Here is a 19,094-nt window from a genome sequence, read left to right as displayed (position 1 = left end):
TGCCAAAGGCAGGCATAAATCCGCGCGCGCCAGCGGGCTGCTGGCATGCCGAGACCCGACCCGGGGGCTGTTCCGGAGGGTGCGGCCATGCCCCCGGAACGCCCCTGGGCCGGCGCTACGCCCTGGGCCCGCCCCCAAACGCCACACCACGCCCCCCAAACGCGGCGCCACTCGGCGATGCCCCCAACATGCCCCTTTTCAGAAACCCCGGGACTTACACAAGTCCCGGGGCTCTGCGCGCACCGGCGGCCTATGCAAAATAGGTGCGTCGCGCGGGAGGGCCCTGCTCACGTAAATCCGGCCGGATTTACGCGAGCAGGGGGTTTAAAATCTGCCCCAAGGTGCGGTCTCACCATGGAGCGATATAGAGGCATAATGACATTTTCTATTTTATTAACCATTCCCTTCCTAATAATTCCTAACATTCTGTTTGCTTTTTTGACTGCTGCAGCACACTGAGCCGATGATTTTAAAGTATTATCCACTATGATGCCTAGATCTTTTTCCTGGGTGGTAGCTCCTAATATGGAACCTAACATCATGTAACCACAGCAAGGGTTATTTTTCCCTATATAATCACCTTGCACTTGTCCACATTAAATTTCATCTGCCATTTGGATGCCCAATCTTTCAGTCTCGCAAGGTCCTCCTGTAATGTATCACAATCCACTTGTGTGTTTACTACTCTGAGTAATTTTGTATCATCCACAAATTTGATAATCTCATTCGTTGTATTCCTTTCCAGATCATTTATAAATATATTGAAAAGCACCGGTCCAAGTACAGATCCCTGAGGCACTCCACTGTTTACCCTTGTCCACTGAGAAAATTGACCATTTAATCCTACTCTCTGTTTCCTGTCTTTTAACCAGTAATCCACAAAAGGACATCATCTCCTATCCCATTACTTTTTAGTTTTCTTAGAAGCCTCTCATGAGGTACTTTGTAAAATGCCTTCTGAAAATCCAAATACACTACGTCTACCAGTTCACCTTTATCCACATGCTTATTAACCCCTTCAAAAAAAATGAAGCAGATTTGTTAGGCAAGACTTCCCTTGGGTAAATCCATGTTGACTGTGTTCCATTAAACCATATCTTTCTATATGCTCTTCGATTTTGATCTTTAGAATAGTTTCCACTATTTTTCCCAGCACTGAAATCAGGCTCACTGGTCTATAGTTTTCCGGATCGCCCCTGGAGCCCTTTTTAAATATTGGGGTTACATTGGCCACCCTCCAGTATAAATGTAACAACATTTGTAGCAATTTTCAAAGGCCATTTACCTGTGTAAAGTGCTCTTATACAGGTAAATCACATGGACAATTCAATGGCATATAATGTAGCAATTTTCAAAAGGCCACTTACATGGCTAAAGTGCATATACATGTATAAACCCCGGGGCGGATTTTAAAAGCCCTGCTCGTGTAAATCTGCCCGGATTTACGCGAGCAGGGCCTTGCACGCCGGTGCGCCTATGTTCCATAGGCCTACCGGCGCGCGCAGAGCCCCGGGACTCGCGTAAGTCCCGGGGTTTTTCGAGGGGGGCGTGTTGGATCGGCGCGGCGTTTTGGGGGCGGGACGCGGCGTTTCGGGGGCGGGGTTTCGGCCCAGGGCGGTCCGGGGCCGTGGCCGCGCCCTCCGGAACCGCCCCCAGGTCGCGTCTCGGCACGCTAGCGGCCCGCTGGCGCGCGGGGATTTACTTCTCCCTCCAGGAGGCGTAAATCCCCCGACAAAGGTAGTGGGGGGGTCTAGATAGGGCCGGGGGGGTGGGTTAGATAGAGGAAGGGAGGGGAAGTTGAGGGGAGGGCGAAAGCGAGTTCCCTCCGAGGCCGCTCCGATTTCGGAGCGGTCTTGGAGGGAACGGTGGCAGGCTGCGCGGCTCGGCACACACCGGCTACACGACATCGGCAGCCTTGCATGCGCCGATCCTGGATTTTAGTTGATACGCGCGGCTACGCGCGTATCTACTAAAATCAAGCGTACTTTTGTTTGCGCCTGGAGCGCCAACAAAAGTACGCGAAGGTGCACTTTCTTAAAATCTACCCCCCCATTTTTAAGCATTTAAATGCTTTTGAAAATGAGGCCCATAACTCCTTTGAAAATTCCCTCTTTTGCGAGTTCATTTTTGTGGTGGTTCATGTATTCTTGTGACACCAGTGCCATTTTCTCAAAGCTCTTCTGGGAGTAATATCTCCCTTCTGCAGAGTCCTTGTAAAATAGTCAGTTATTTAATTATTTATGGGTGGAAATATGTTTTTTAAACAAATGCTTGAAACACATATTTTGGTTAACTGTGTTTTTTTTTTTTAATTTCAGACATATAATGCACTGTTCTGTGAAACAAGTGCAAAGGAAGGATGTAATATAGTAGAAGCTGTCCTTCATCTTGCTCGGTATGTTATCCTGTACGGTATTTGTTTTAATATTCTTCGTATTTCAAACCTGTCATATCGGTTATTAATTTAAAAGTCATACCGAACATTTTCATGGTTCAAGGATGGGAACAGAAAAGGTTGATTGGATTCTTAGAAACATGAAATACTGGGTCTCAGGGAACACTGAAAAACTTCAGTTTCTACTCACTAGTACAAATGCATTAGGAGCATATCCAGTTCTCTGTAAATACCTTGGGGGTGGGGGTTTGTATTAATAGCTAACTTACCTTGTGATCTGTTTCCTGGAAGCCAGGATCTTATGAGCAAGTGTATATAAAGACATTGGAGAGCTCTGCAGTGAGCAAATAACTCCTGACAATGTGGCCGGTTACAGTGAGAGCTTTGCCCAGCCTTGGGACATTGCTTACAATGTGCCTTTTAACCCCTGAGAAGCTAACATGTGAGTGCAGCTGGATTTCCTGGAAGATATTAGACACGTTACTTTTCAGAGTATGCTGAAGTGCACCTCTAAATAAGTGTGTTTGTGCATAACACTGCTACAAGCAGGAGCTGATAAAACTGGTCATATCCTAAACCAAATGCTGATTTACTTTAGATTTTTCAGAAAGGATTTTAAAAGTTAAATCTGAATTATTTTTTTCTGATTCCTCTGTTTGACTTTATTTGGTCAGATTTGCCTATCAGAAGGTGTGTGTGAGGAGAGGGTGCTCTTAAGAAATCAGAAATCGCTTCCTGGTTTGTTTTTGTAGGAGGAAAGGTGTTTCACTTTCACAGGGGCTTAAGATATTTTGAAATAAGATTTTTATTTTTGGTAGTTGGGGAAGCTTCTCTAGAGAATGTGAATTTCAGGACTATTTTTGGAGTGGTTTTGAAAGTAGTTAGTAGGAGCGAGAGCAAAGAATAGACGGGGATTTTTTTTTATTTTGTTTGAGGGGGTGAGAGGAAGGTTAGGAGCTCATTCACTAAGCCATTGTATTTTTCACAGTACACGCCTATGTAATCCAGCTACATTTTAGCTGGATAATGTGTTACCTGAGCAAACTTTAGCTGGATAAGTGGGGAAAATATCAAGAAGTCAGTATTTATCCAGAGAACTTGTGAGTCATCTGGCTAAATGCCACTGAACATTGTCCCCATTGTGTCACAATTATTTCAAGAGGAGTAAGGAGGAAAGTTGTCATTTTGGCACGACTTTCCCCGTTGAAGCATCAAAGGAGATGTTTGTATGAGGTATGCAGGGCTATCATAAGGATGGGCAAGAAATGTGACCTTCCTGGGTGCCACACCAGGGGGGGGGGGGGCAAGGAGAAGAAAGATAAATGGGAAAATGCCATGCTGCTCTTTTGAGTCAGTCCGTGAGCGCATGAGCCAGAAATGTAAGGAGATACCAAAAGCGACTCTCACCTGGAGTGCCCTGTGGCTCTGCGACTTCCCTGGAGGTATGGCAAAGACACCTCCCTAGTCCCCAGATGTTAGCAGTATTCTGTGTTGTGATGGTGAAGACACAGCAGTTGCTTTGACCATTGCTGGAATTGTTCTGAAGGCCGTATGAGTGGAAGTGCTAGGGCCAGACCCTCGTCCAGTGATGGCGAACTCCAGTCCCCGAGTGCCACAAACAGGCCAGGTTTTTAGGATGTCCACAATGAGTATGCATGAGATACATTTGCATACAGTGGAGACAGTGCATGCAGACCTTTCTCATGCATATTCATTGTATTATATCCTGAAAATCTGGCCTGTTTATGGCTCTTGAAGAGTGCCATCTCTGCCCTAGTCAGTCCAGCACTGTACAGCTCAAATATTGTGTACTGGCTCTATGGCCATTGTAAACTTACTAGGAGAAAATGTAGTGATTGTTATTCTCTCCTACGGTACAGTGTAAATGTGTTAGTACAATCTTTTTGTGCACAGGCTATTGTGTCCATATGCTACGTACATATTTTTGTGGTTTTATAGAAACTGATTAGTAGAATGATCTGAAGAGCTTGTTAGCATGTTTTATGAAAGATTGATGCAGGAATGGCCTGGCAGTGCTGTTGCAGAAACCGAAAAAAGGGAGTTGGTAGAGAGGGAGGTATGAGAGAAGGGAAGGAAGCGTTGGGGGCAGGGATACTATAGTCTCTTCCATCAGTATGCACCCAACCCCATGCACCTCAATTCCCACTCACACATACCACCCCATACCAGACCCCAGCATACACACCAACACACCTTCCTGCACCCATACATGCCCTACCCCCCACATCCCCTCCAAATAGCCCCTACCTCTCCACACACACAGCCTCCACAACCCCCTCCACATACAACAAAATACCCTTCTAAGTTGCCATACAGTTCTACACTTACTCGTAAAACAAATGATTGAATTCTAGTTTTTAAAATTTTCATGGAAAATAATACACTGTATATTCATATTGTATATTTCCAAGTATTCTATTATTGAAAAGTGCAAATATTTCACACTGAATCCTTAATATTTAAACCAGATAGTGAGAGTCAATATATGCTTGTATGACTTTTGACGACTTGACGAAACAAAGCTTTGTACTGATTTTATCTTTTCTGATTTTTGCCCGAGATGTTTTTGATTCTTTGAGTGACATTAGAAAAGATAAATCATTATTTCAAAATTTGTCTTCATTTTGCAAACCTACTTGTTTGCAGAATGGTGAGATATGTTCAGGAAAATGTGCAGTTTGGTAGTTTAAGTTTAATGCTGGACTGAGCATGTGCACTGTGTGAAGCTGCTTCATCAGCCCAACAACATAAATTTGTTTTGAGCTGAATTTGTGTCCTTATCTATTCCTCTGCAGTGAGGTGAGGAAACGGAGTGACAGTGAGGATGACAGGGGATCTGTAACCAACCTGGCAGGAATGGCCTCCAGAAAATCCTCGCAGACGAAGAACTGCTGCAGTTAATCAACAGATTTCCCTTTTATTTGTCGAGAACATCGCTTTTGATAGCTGCCAGTTCTGAAAGGACTATTTTGTGTTTGTTTAAAAAAAAAAAAATAGGAAGAATTTAAATATCTCTAAGTTCTTTCCTGATGGTTGACAGATGGAATCTTGGCCTACATTTACACATGCACACACATGCTGGCTTGCCTTCTGATTTGGATTAATCTGACCTTGCTGTCATTTTTATTCAGTCCTCTGAGCTGGACCTATCCTGTCTTGTTCCAGAATCAACATTTTGTGGTCTGTTTTATAAAGTGAGTCAGTTTGTGTTTGCTTGGTATGTGGAGCATTTGTCAAAATAAGTCAATGTGGGGTTGGGCAGGAAGGTTATTGTTGCTCTCGGTTGCTGTGTCACCTTGTGGAAGTGATCGTATCGCAGCTGGTGATCAAGCAAGTATGTAGTTCACAGGCTGTCCTTGATAGGGCAAAGTCAGCTACGGCTTGGAGGAGCAGATCCAAATGACACGCCCTGCTTCAGAGGTGGCCTGGACTGAACCCACAATAGGCACCTGGCATACGAAGTCAGCATGGGATTTTTTTATACCGCCTTCCTCTCCACTGAGGTAATTTCTGGCATGATAGTCAGCCATGTGTAGATTATATGGGGTCACATTCACTGATTGTTTTTCCTACAGACACATGTTGAGAACAACACTTTCTGCTCCGATGTCTTCATGGTTTTGTGCTGTTTTAGGTATATTTTTAAGTAGTTTTAACTACCTTGTTCAATTTTGTACTTTGTGTGCCATTGAGGGAGATCCATGTTGCTGACATTAAGATTGCTAAGATAATTGGTCTTATAGTGTACGTATGCACTCTTGATCAGCATTTAAAGAACAAGCTCAGTGATACTTTTTTAAATAAAAAGCCATGGTTGCCTATAAAGTCATTTTTAAAAAATATTGTATACAGGATGCTGGTACAGAGATACTACAGTATATACAGGGGCATGCCAGACTGATTGGGTAGCCCTATTATCCCTAGTGGGAAGTAGTTGATTTACATTGTACAATATGTATGGATGTCTTTGAATTGGGTAGTCAGTTGTTGTTAATGCCTTGCTAGTAGTAGAGTTCAGCAAGTTGCTTGTGCATTGACCATATGTTGACTCTACCTTGGCAAGTGACTAGAAACAAATGTAATGGTATCTTGTATTATTTATAACTATGTTTTATTGTGCTTTTTATAAAATAGTCCCCCTCCATAACATCACAGAATTAGTCTATTAAAACTCTTTTTCAACTTTTTTTGGTTAAAAATAAAAATCATCTTCAGAGACTTTGTAGCTATAAAATTGTGGCTTGGCCTGAAGATAAAGTTAAATCTTCTCCATTATTGAAATGTCTGGCATTGAGAACATGTTTGAAGACTTTCAGACAAAAGTTAAAATGGTGTAAGCCTACCCAGGCTTCAGTTAGTTTTGTAAATCATTTAAAGTGAAAAAAAACAAAACTACATATCCAAATCTGGTGGATCTAGAATTCAAAATAATAATCAGACTTAAATTTTAAAATAAAATATGCACAATTACTGAAGGGCAGTTGTCCACTCCAATTTTTTTGGAGACTTTAGTCTTTATTTTATTTTATTTTTTGCCAAACTGGGTTAAAAGAAGCCTGCGTTATTGTAAGCTTTCTGTGTAATTACATCCCTCTCAGTACCAACTAGTTAGGAAGTTGGAACTGGCATTCGACTCAGCTGCCAGTGTGTGCAATTTAATGAAGCCTCCTTGGTATCATGTGACTTGAGCTTTTTGGAATGATTTCTCAGGAAAATACAGAATAAATTCTAGGATCACTTTCTATTGTATTTTATAAATGCTTGCTGAATCTTTGAAGACCTGCATGAAGTTAATCTGCCATGTCTTTGTTTTAGGTAAGAAGGATAAATCATGTGCCATTGCTAGCTGCTTTGAAGGCTGGTAATCAGTAAAATATTTCTGTGGTGTAAATTTCCTTAACTAGATTTTTTTTTTGTAAGTGTACAGTATTTACAACTAGTGTCTGCTGTGTAAATAGACTTTAGTGTACTATGTGAACATGAAAGTAAATGGAAATCACCATGCACAGGTTACTAATCCCTGAACCCCCACTGAAAATAATAAGGAAGCTGGGGTGAGAGGGTGCAATTAAGAGTCAATATATTTTAGAATGTGAATTGAAGACATCCTCCAGTTGTAGGCAAATCACTTTATGTCATTGTATTTTAGTTTATTCAGCTATATTGGGTAATAAGAAAAGTTCCACGGTTCCTTCATCTTTCTTTTCATTTGCACATGTTTTTGAGGTGTCAGAAACGTGCCACTCTGTCTTCCACTCCAAGCATGGCTTTGTTTCTGTTTTTGAAGTACTAAAAATTGTGAAGTGCTTTGTTGTCTGGTTTGGATGGAGGTGCTTTATATATCCAAATTGCCATTAACACGTGCTTCAGTAACTTTGCAGTTAATTCATCATACCTTTAATGCTCAACCCATGGAATTGAATAAGCCAAGCAGCAGTTCACACAGGCAGCTCAGAAGAAGAGGAGCGGAAGTTGGGACTTCTGCCTGCTTCATAGCAGATTTTCCATCAAGATGCTTTTGTAATTACAGGAAAAAAAGTGATTTATACCCTCTGTTTTGAATCCCAAGCTCATTGTGTAATGAATTGATTTCTTTTAATATGAAGGGTTTAGTTTCCTGTGTGTGCGCCTTTATATGTATGTATATACTAGGGATGTGAATCGTTTTCCATATCGTCTTAACGATAGAAATCGTGTGGCAGGGCAAGAAAATCGTGTTAGGCACGATTTTTTAGTTAAAAAATCGTTAAAAATCGTTTTTTCCGATTAGTGCGCACTAACTCGAGTTAGTGCGCACTAACGGGAGTTAGTGCGCACTAACGGAGAGTTAGTGCGCACTAACTGAAAATGATACAATTTGACACTTTTCAGGTCAGTTAAGGTCAGTTTAGGAATGAATATGTATTCCTATTGGCTGCCCTCTTATTTATTCATGTTACCAAGCTTCCCACTGACAGTATATGGGGGATGGGAAATGGAAACAGTTGGTAGCTTGACAAAACAAGTAATGTGATCAGTCAATGTGACTAGAACTTGTGCCCTAACCCTGATACCAGGGGTATTGTGATCTTCCTGCACACAGTGCCCTATTCCTGATACCGGGGGTGTTGGGATCTTCTTGCACACATCTCGGTATCAGGGATAGGGCACTGCATGCAGGAAGATCTCAACACCCCTGGTATTAGGGATAGGGCACTGCGTGCAGGAAGATCACAACACTCCTGGTATTAATAGGGATAGGGCACTGCATGCAGGAAGATCACAACACCCCTGGTATCAGGGATAGGGCACTGTGTGCAGGAAGATCACCCCGGAGGAGTGAGGGTCAGGCAGCTCCCCCCTGTCTGTGAAGCCAGCCTCTCACTAGTAATGCAGGGAGGGAGCTGTCTCAGACTTCACCATCCTCCTCCCCCCCCCCTCACCCACACACCATTCACTAGCTGGGACATGGGGGAAGTCAGGAGTGAGGGTCAGGCAGCTCCCCCCTGTCTGTGAAGCCAGCCTCTCACTAGTAATGCAGGGAGGGAGCTGTCTCAGACTTCACCATCCTCCTCCCCCCCCCCTCACCCACACACCATTCACTAGCTGGGACATGGGGGAAGTCAGGAGTGAGGGTCAGGCAGCTCCCCCCTGTCTGTGAAGCCAGCCTCTCACTAGTAATGCAGGGAGGGAGCTGTCTCAGACTTCACCATCCACCCCCCCACCTCACCCACACACCATTCACTAGCTGGGACATGGGGGAAGTCAGGAGTGAGGGTCAGGCAGCTCCCCCCTGTCTGTGAAGCCAGCCTCTCACTAGTAATGCAGGGAGGGAGCTGTCTCAGACTTCACCATCGTCCCCCCCCCCCCTCACCCACACACCATTCACTAGCTGGGACATGGGGGAAGTCAGGAGTGAGGGTCCGGCAGCTCCCCCCTGTCTGTGAAGCCAGCCTCTCACTAGTAATGCAGGGAGGGAGCTGTCTCAGACTTCACCATCCTCCCCCCCCCCTCACCCACACACCATTCACTAGCTGGGACATGGGGGAAGTCAGGAGTGAGGGTCAGGCAGCTCCCCCCTGTCTGTGAAGCCAGCCTCTCACTAGTAATGCAGGGAGGGAGCTGTCTCAGACTTCACCATCCTCCCCCCCCCCCCCCTCACCCACACACCATTCACTAGCTGGGACATGGGGGAAGTCAGGAGTGAGGGTCAGGCAGCTCCCCCCTGTCTGTGAAGCCAGCCTCTCACTAGTAATGCAGGGAGGGAGCTGTCTCAGACTTCACCATCCTCCCCCCCCCCCCCTCACCCACACACCATTCACTAGCTGGGACATGGGGGAAGTCAGGAGTGAGGGTCAGGCAGCTCCCCCCTGTCTGTGAAGCCAGCCTCTCACTAGTAATGCAGGGAGGGAGCTGTCTCAGACTTCACCATCCTCTCCCCCCCCCCTCACCCACACACCATTCACTAGCTGGGACATGGGGGAAGTCAGGAGTGAGGGTCAGGCAGCTCCCCCCTGTCTGTGAAGCCAGCCTCTCACTAGTAATGCAGGGAGGGAGCTGTCTCAGACTTCACCATCCTCCCCCCCCCCTCACCCACACACCATTCACTAGCTGGGACATGGGGGAAGTCAGGAGTGAGGGTCCAGCAGCTCCCCCCTGTCTGTGAAGCCAGCCTCTCACTAGTAATGCAGGGAGGGAGCTGTCTCAGACTTCACCATCCTCCCCCCCCCCCCTCACCCACACACCATTCACTAGCTGGGACATGGGGGAAGTCAGGAGTGAGGGTCAGGCAGCTCCCCCCTGTCTGTGAAGCCAGCCTCTCACTAGTAATGCAGGGAGGGAGCTGTCTCAGACTTCACCATCCTCCCCCCCCCCCCCCCCTCACCCACACACCATTCACTAGCTGGGACATGGGGGAAGTCAGGAGTGAGGGTCAGGCAGCTCCCCCCTGTCTGTGAAGCCAGCCTCTCACTAGTAATGCAGGGAGGGAGCTGTCTCAGACTTCACCATCCTCCCCCCCCCCCCCCTCACCCACACACCATTCACTAGCTGGGACATGGGGGAAGTCAGGAGTGAGGGTCAGGCAGCTCCCCCCTGTCTGTGAAGCCAGCCTCTCACTAGTAATGCAGGGAGGGAGCTGTCTCAGACTTCACCATCCTCCCCCCCCCCCCCCCCCACCCACACACCATTCACTAGCTGGGACATGGGGGAAGTCAGGAGTGAGGGTCAGGCAGCTCCCCCCTGTCTGTGAAGCCAGCCTCTCACTAGTAATGCAGGGAGGGAGCTGTCTCAGACTGGTATCAGGGTTAGGGCACTGTGTGCAGGAAGATCTCAACACCCCTGGTGCCAGGGTTAGGGCACTGTGTGCAGGAAAATCACTTAAAATCTACACTTACCAACAATCAATTACATATATTTGAACTGTGTACAGTTCCAGCCAGGACCACCTTTCTAAAATGCACAGTGATTGGCAAATTCAACATGCACTAGCATTTCAGGTGCCTGCTAACAAAAATAATAAACAAACAAGTTCTAGTCACGTGAGTGCTGATCATTACATTACTTTTTTTGTCAAGCTTCCAACTGTTTCCATTTCACATCCCCCCAACCATTACCTCAGTGTTAGCCTTGGTAACATCAATAGATAAGAGCACAGCCAGCCAATAGGAATACATATTCATTCCTAAGTGACCTTTACTGACCTGGGAAGTGTGAACACTTTGTTTCATTTTCTGTTGGTGTTCGTTAGTTTCCAGTTCCATTTCCCATCCCCCCAACCATCACCTCAGTGGTAACCTTGGTAACATCAATAGATAAGAGGGCAGCCAGCCAATAGGAACACATATTCATCCCTAACTGACCTTCAGTGACCTGGAAAGTGTTTATTTGTATCATTTTCAGTTAGTGCGCACTAAATCGAGTTAGTGCGCACTAACACGATTTAACGATTTTTAACGATAAATCGTTAGAATTTCTATTGTATCGTGTTCTATAACGATTTAAGACGATATTAACATTATCGGACGATAATTTTAATCGTTGAAAAACGATTCACATCCCTAGTATATACTGTGTGTGTGTGTGTGTGTGTGTGTGTGTGTGTATATATATATATATATATATATATATATATATATATATATATACATATACACACACACACACACTTTTGGACTTCTGTGCATCATGACCAAAGTTTGCCAGAAATTTCTGAATATTGGTGCTATGTGGATAAATGAGGCCTACCTTGGGATTACCCACAAGTTATCTGGATATATTTTATTCTGCTAATCACTTAAAGGTGAATATTCAAACATTGCACACATAAAAATTAGCAGTTACACATGTAAAATAGTATATATAGTGGTATTTTAAAAGCTCCAACATAATACGTGTAAGTAGGCATACATGAGCAAACTTGCACGTGTTTAAAAAAAATAAATAAATAAAGTAGTCCAGGAGCGTTCCTGGGCAGTTCAACAGTTAACATGTCTAAGAGACTATTTTAGATCCTGCAAAAGTAACGTGCATAAGTCTGATATTTGCCCATATTTACACCTGCTAATTATCTGGTGTAAGTGAGAATAAAAGCCTTTATTGTCAAATACAGATTGGGTAAAGGGTGTGTGTGTGTGTAAACTGGGGGGAGGTCTGGCTGAAGAACCAGGAAAGTCTGGATGAGCAGAAGATGGACTGGGCAAACTGGTAGACATAAAACATAAGAACATGCCATACTGGGTCAGATCAAAGGTCCATCAAGCCCAGTATCCTGTTTCCAACAGTGGCCAATCCAAGTCACAAGTACCTGGCAGGATCCCAAAGGGTAGATAGATTCGAAGCTGCTTTTCCCAAGAGTAAGCAGTGGATTTCTGCAACTCTAATTTAATGATGGACAATGGACTTTTCCTCCAGGAACTTGTCCAAACCTTTTTTAAATGCAACTACACTAATAGTTTTAACCATGTCACCTGGCAATAAATTAGAGAGCTTAATTACGTACTGAGTAAAAAAATATATATTTTATTAGTTTTAAATGTATTACCTAGTAACTTCATTGTGTGTTCCCTGGTCTTTGTACTTTTCAAAAGAGTAAACAACTGATTAACATTTACTTGTTCCGATCCACTCATTTTATAGACCTCTATTATATCTCCCCTCAGCCATCTCCAAGCTGAAGAGTCCTAACCTCTTTAGCCTTTCTTCATAGGGGAATTGTTCCATCCCCTTTATCATTTTGGTTGCTCTTCTCTGTACCTTTTCTAATTCTGCCATATCTTTTTTGAGATATGGTGACCAGAACTGCACACAATACTCAAGATAAGGTCACACTGTGTAGTGATAGAGGCATTATGATATTCTCTGTCTTATTCTCCAATCCTATCCTTATAATCCCTAGCATTCTATTTGCTTTCTTGCCTGCTGCTGCACACTGAGCAGAAGATTTCAATGTGTTTTCAATGATGACATCTATTTATTTATTTTTTTTATTTATTAGGTTTTATATACCATCACTAGGACAGACCATCGTAACGGTTTACAACATAATAAAGGTTTACAACATAATAGAAGGAATAATAACAATCAATGATACTAAGACAAATACAATCATAACAATCTTCTTGTAAAATCAAAACAATTAGAAGTAGAAATAAAAGTGTATAAAAAGTGTGGCCTTGAAATTCATAAAAACAAATACCATGAAATCAACTATAAAAATTCAAGAGCTAAATAAAGTTATAAAATACTAATATCTCTAATAAAACATGGAAAACAGGCCTAATAATAAGCTAAAAAATAAAAGCAAAAGTAAAAGAAAATAATCTAGATCCTTTTCCTGAGTTGTGGCTTCTAATGTGGAACCTTTCATTGTGTGGCCTAAATCTGGGTTATTCTTCCATAAATGCATCACTTTGTACTTATTCACATTAAATTTCATTTGCCATATGCATGCCCAGACTCCCAGTTTTGTAACATTCTCTTGCAATTTCTCACAATCCTCCTGTGATTTAACAACTTTGAATAATTTTGTCATCAACAAAATTTGATCACCTCACTTGTTCCCATTTCCAGGTTGTTTATAAATATATTTAAAAAACAGTGATCCAGAACCCATCCCTGATGCACTCCATTCACTTTCTCCATTGGGAAAATTAACCATTTAGATCAATTCTCTGTTTTCTATCTTTTAACCAGTTGGCAATCCACAATAGGATACGGCTACTTATACCATGACTTTTTAATTTCCTAAGAAGTCTCTCATGAGGGACTTTGTCAAATGTTTTCTGGAAATCCAGATACATTATGGGGCAGATTTGAAAAGACTTACACAGGCCGGGCCTATTTTCAAAAGACCCGGTGGTGCGCATAAAGGGCCGGATTTTAAAAGCCCTGTGCGCGCAAATCCGGCCGGATTTACGCGCGCAGGGCACTCGCGCGCCAGTGCGCCTATTTTGCATAGGCTGCCGGCGCGCGCATAGCCCCGGGACGCGCGTAAGTCCCGGGACTTCGTAAAAGGGGCAGGAGGGGGGTGTCCGGGGGCGTGGTGCTGGCCCGGGGGCGTGGCCAAGGCCTCCAGACCAGCCCCCGTGTCGGGTGATGGCGCGCGCAGATTTACGCCTGCCTTGGGTAGGCGTAAATCTGCCGACAAAGGTAGGGGGGGGTGGGTTAGGTAGGGGAAGAGAGGGGAAGGTGAGGGGAGGAAGAAGGAAAGTTCCCTCCGAGGCCGCTACGATTTCAGAGCGGCCTCGGAGGGAACAGGCAGCGTGCGCCGGTTGCACAAATGTGCACCCCCTTACGCGCGCTGACCCCGGATTTTATAAGATACACGTAGCTACACGCGTATCTTATAAAATCCAGCGTACTTTTGTTCGCGTGCGCTGTTTTTGAAAATGTACCCCAAAGCGTGTAGGTCCCGGGGCTTGGAAAAATGGGCGGGGCGGTCCGGGGGCAAGGTGGGGGCATGGCCAGAGGCCTCTGCAGGGCCTCTGGCCACGGGGATCGCATGCCGGCAGTTGGCAGGCACGTGCAAGTTACTGACAGGCGTAACTTCAAAGGTACAGGGGGGGTTTCTTTAGGGCTGGGGGTGGGACAGGACAGGTAGGGGAAGGTGAGGGAGTGAACGGGGAAAGCCAGCTGGTCTCCCCGAGGGCTCGGCGCACACAAGGTGCACTAGTGTGCACCCACTTGCGCGCGCCGACCCCTGATTTTATAACATGCGCGCGGCTGCGCACGCATGTTATAAAATCGAGCGTACATTTGTGCACGCATACATTTTTAAATCTGCCCCTATATCAACTGGCTCGCTTTTATCCATGTGTTTGTTTATACCTTCAAAAAAAATGTAGGAAATTTGTAAAGCAAGACTTCCCTTGGCTAAATCCATGCTGGCTTTGCTCATTAAACTATGCCTATCTATATATTCAGCAATTTTCGTAAAACTGGTATTTTCCTTGCCAAGAATAATTTTACAAAATCTTCTGACTTACACACATAAAACCTCTCTCTCAGAGAGGGTAAATTCATAAAAAGGGGGTAATTTTCAAATAGATTGACAGGGTAAGTATGTGCACTTTACCTATGTAAGTAGGCTTTTGAAAATTACTACAATATATGACATTGAATTGTTCAAAGTTTTACACATTTAAGTGCACTTTATGCATGGAAATGGCTTTAGAAAATTGTTGCGATAGTATATTAATTTACCCTGTAACTCCTAAAAAAAAAATTACTTCCAAATTGTGCATCCTCGCATATATTTTTAAAGTTAGATGCAAAAATACGCACGTAAAGCAGTTGCATGCTACTTATCCAGGTAAAAATCCAATTTAACCAGCTAAATTTTGAAATCGGCACTTGTTCTGGATCTTCCTTTCCGCAAAAGAAAATATAATCCACTTGTGCTTTATTTTTTTACCTTTTGAGTTATTTGGCACTCTATTACATCGTCCCCTAATGCTACTTCAGTGTGCACACGTTTAGATTAATAAATCTGACCTTATATGGATTATAGTGCAGACAGTGTGCTATTTTGATAACCTGTTTGGACTGTCTGTACCCTGTATCTTTCTGCACAGTGCTGTGTATATCTGGTAGCACTACATAGATGATTAATAGCAATAACCGTTCTGAATGAAGTCTCACCGATGTTCTGCACAGACAAAACATTTTTTCAGATTTTTCCTGAATGTCACATTTTAATAATTTTTTTTAGCCAACAGTTTCACTCACAAAGATTCTGAATAATCAAATCATTAACCTTCTAACTTTAAACTGGAGATACCAGAGTTGTGCTGTCAGAGGATTCTGCAACATTGCCAGAGTAACTACAAAATATACCATTGCCTATTCCCCAGCCCTCATTATAAGGCATCTTTTTTGGCACAATGCATGTGCACAGGATGTAAGGGAATCAATGATTTGTAACAAAAAAGAAAATATATTTATTGTTCTACTTTCAGTTTAGTTACACATTTTACCAACAGTCTCCATATGTTAAAAATAGTACCAAAAATCTCCTTTCTAAATTCTAGGAAGCAGCATAAGCATTTGCACAACTATTTGTAGAAGGCATGAAAAAAATGAAATATATATATTTTTAGGGTTTTTTTTTTACATATCTAATTAGTCTCATGCTGATCATAACTTGGCACACCATGTAGAAGAGATTAAAAAGCTGATCATTCTGAATAGAGAAACTATAGGAATTGAGATAGTTTCATAATCACAAAATTAATAGTTATAATCAACAATTAATGTTGCGCTCGGGGGTGGACCCTTGTCCTGGGGCAGAGGTGGAAGGCCTCCTGAAAGGGAACAGGAGGTAACTGCCCCCAGGGGGTGGAGCACTGGAGGAGACAGAGGCTAGGAGGAGCTTCACCACTGGGAGCCCGTAGGGACCCGGGCCGCTTGGACATAGGTGGGCCTCGCAGGGTCTCCTAAGAGAGTGAATGTTCGGCGTGCCCACGGAGACAGGGGAAACGCGATTGGGTTCAAAGGTGGCTGCTAGTTGGAACAGGGAGAACCAGAACAGAGTTGGTGATGACAGGGCGAGGTACAGAGCCAGAATCTGAAGACTAGGTCAGGCAGGCAAAGGTCAATGTCCAGAGGTCAGTCTGAGGAATGGTCAATAAAGCAGAGGTCAGGTACCGGAGGTCAGACAAGGTCAAAGGCAGGCTGGAGTCTTGAGGCAGGCAGCAAGGAGGCAGGCAGGTCAGGAACAAGCTGAGGTCAGTACCAGTAAGACAACCCGAGGTTACTACCTGGGTAGACAGATAGACGAACACAGGAACAAGCAGGACTCAGGAACTAGGATGCAGGAACAAGTCAGGAACAGAACTGGAACAGAAGGATCCTGGAACGAGACTAGGAACAAGCAGGAACAAGTACAAGCGCAGAGGCAATCTCAGAACAAACAGACGCGATTGCCAAGGCAAGGAAGCAGTGTCAGGAACTTCCTTATATTGAGGGATCGGCGCGCTGCGGAGCTAGGACCCGCCTTTGGCCCTACATGAGTCCGGGCAGTCTGCGCGTGCATATGGGCATGGCTAACATGGCCAAAGACGCCAAGCTTCTGCGTGAGGCCTGGCGTCTGCCTCCGCGGGACGCCGGGGCCTGGCAGGACTGGCAACTACCGCGAGGGAGGTCGTCCCGGGGCCCGCTGTGGAACTATGAAGGTGAGCAGGACCATGCGTGGAGCGCGTAACAATTAATAGTAGTGTATAAAAAACAGTACAGCTACTACCAGAGGAGATGCCACTTCTGCAGAAACCTTTCAAATTTCAGTTCTGCAGAAACAATTCAAATCTCAGATCTTCAGAATTCTTCAGCATGGAGATATTTGTATCACTGTAATTTTTGTTGCATTGCTGAAAAGGAGGTAGGTCTAAAATGCCTCATTAAAGACTCATTTGTGCCTAATCTGACAGATTTTTTTAGCTCCCACGCAGCCTCTACACCAGCTGTGAATAACAATTTTTTAAAATATGCCAGCCATCCCAAATAGCTATTCACTATGGGTTAGATTTTTAAAACATACGCGGGCGGCGCGCACAAGTGCATTATTTGCGTGGCAACACATTGCGGTCTTCCCCACGGGCCGATACAGAGCGCACTATTAAACCCGCATTTGGACACGCGTTTTTGACGCGCTAGCTTTACCCCTTATTCAGTAAGGGGTAATAGCGCGCCGAAAACGTGCGTCCAACCCCCCTGAAACTAATAGCGCCCGCAACATGCAAATGCAGGTTGATGGCCCTATTAGTTATACCTGCGCGATTCAGAAAGTAAAATGTGCAGCCAAGCCGCACATTTTACTTTCAGAAATTAGCGCCTACCCAAAGGTAGGCGTTAATTTCTCTCGGCACTGGGAAAGTGTACAAAAAGCAGTAAAAACTCTTTTTCTGTACACCCTCCGACTTAATATCATGGCGATATTAAGTCGGAGGTCCCAAAAGTTACAAATAGTTTAAACATTTTTTTTTTTTCAAATTTTTATGGGCTCGCGGGTTGAAAACCGGACGCTCAATTTTGCCGGCGTCCGGTTTCCGAACCCGTGGCTGTCAGCGGGTTTGAGAACCGACGCCGGCAAAATTGAGCGTCAGCTGTCAAACTCACTGACAGCCGCCGCTCCTGTCCAAAAAGAGGCGCTAGGGGCGCGCTAGTGTCCCTAGTGCCTCTTTTTACCGTGGGCCCTATTTTAAATAAATTAATTTACTGAATCGCGTGCACAGGAGAGTGGGCGCTCTCCCGCGATTTTTACTGTATCGGCCTGCCAGTTCCCTAACCCATACCCTAACCTCCCTTCCCCTTCCCCTCTCCTACCTGTCCCCTGTCTCTATCCTAGCTACCCCTATTTTTTATATTTTACCTTTTGCTCCTCCAAAGGAGCAGTAGCAAGTTGCACGTGCAGGCACAGTAGCAAATGGCCTCTGCACTGGCCGCCTCCAGCCCCGCCTCTTTGCTGAGCCCCGCCTCTTGTGGTTGTAACAGGGGTTATGTGTGCGGCTGGGCCCCTTCTAAAATGCACGTGGCACGTGCAAGGCCCGGCAGTACGCGTAACCCCCAGATTTTACACATGGGGTTTTTTTTAAATTTGGCCTTTGGCCTTTTCAGCTTCAAATTGAGTGACTTGAGCCCTAATTTACTGATTCTGATCAAAAGAAACTTTTAAATCTACACTGATAATATTCTAATTGAACTAACAGAATAAGCAGCACCTGATTGGCGACTCTACCTCTGTCTCATGATTGAAAGAGAGCAGGAGTCTATAGTCAGGCATTTTATTAGAGTACAGTCAGTTCATAAATTGGAACTTTATGTTATAAACCTGACTTTCTATTTTTAACAAATCTATAACGTTTTTGTTATTTTCTCCACCTCCCCAAATCATTCTGCCCTGCCTCCTGTCTGTTGCAAGCAAAATTTTATTTTTTAACCAAGTAGGTGGCCCTGCTGATTTAATAATAAATGTATCGTTCCATTGAAAAATTCCACATTGAAATGACAAGACCAGGAATTATGGGCATTTATTCTAGAAAGGGGGTAGCATTTTCATTCAGTAGTGACTATCACTGCTGCTGAAGTATGTACATTTTGAACTGTACACAAAGAACTGTGTTTTTTTTTTTTTCTTGGATGTCAACATTTTAAGCAAAACAATAGCAATGCCTTGTGTGCTCTCAGTGCTCTGTGACTGAGTGGC

General features: G+C 44.3%; 1 protein-coding gene across 1 annotated transcript in view; it reads left to right on the top strand.

Moving 5' to 3' along the window:
- Positions 1 to 7,420, top strand: part of RASEF (RAS and EF-hand domain containing) — a 214,722-nt gene extending 207,302 nt beyond the window's left edge. Inside the window, exons 16-17 of the mRNA XM_029616719.1 lie at positions 2,319 to 2,395; positions 5,212 to 7,420. Coding sequence (XP_029472579.1) covers positions 2,319 to 2,395; positions 5,212 to 5,317 — 183 coding nt within the window. The 3' untranslated portion in view covers positions 5,318 to 7,420. The remainder of the gene's footprint in view (positions 1 to 2,318; positions 2,396 to 5,211) is intronic.
- Positions 7,421 to 19,094: the final 11,674 nt, after the last annotated feature.

This window comes from Rhinatrema bivittatum, chromosome 1 (assembly GCF_901001135.1).
Source record: "Rhinatrema bivittatum chromosome 1, aRhiBiv1.1, whole genome shotgun sequence".
NCBI classification, from domain to species: Eukaryota; Metazoa; Chordata; class Amphibia; order Gymnophiona; family Rhinatrematidae; genus Rhinatrema; species Rhinatrema bivittatum.
This window is presented reverse-complemented; position numbering and strand designations above follow the sequence as displayed.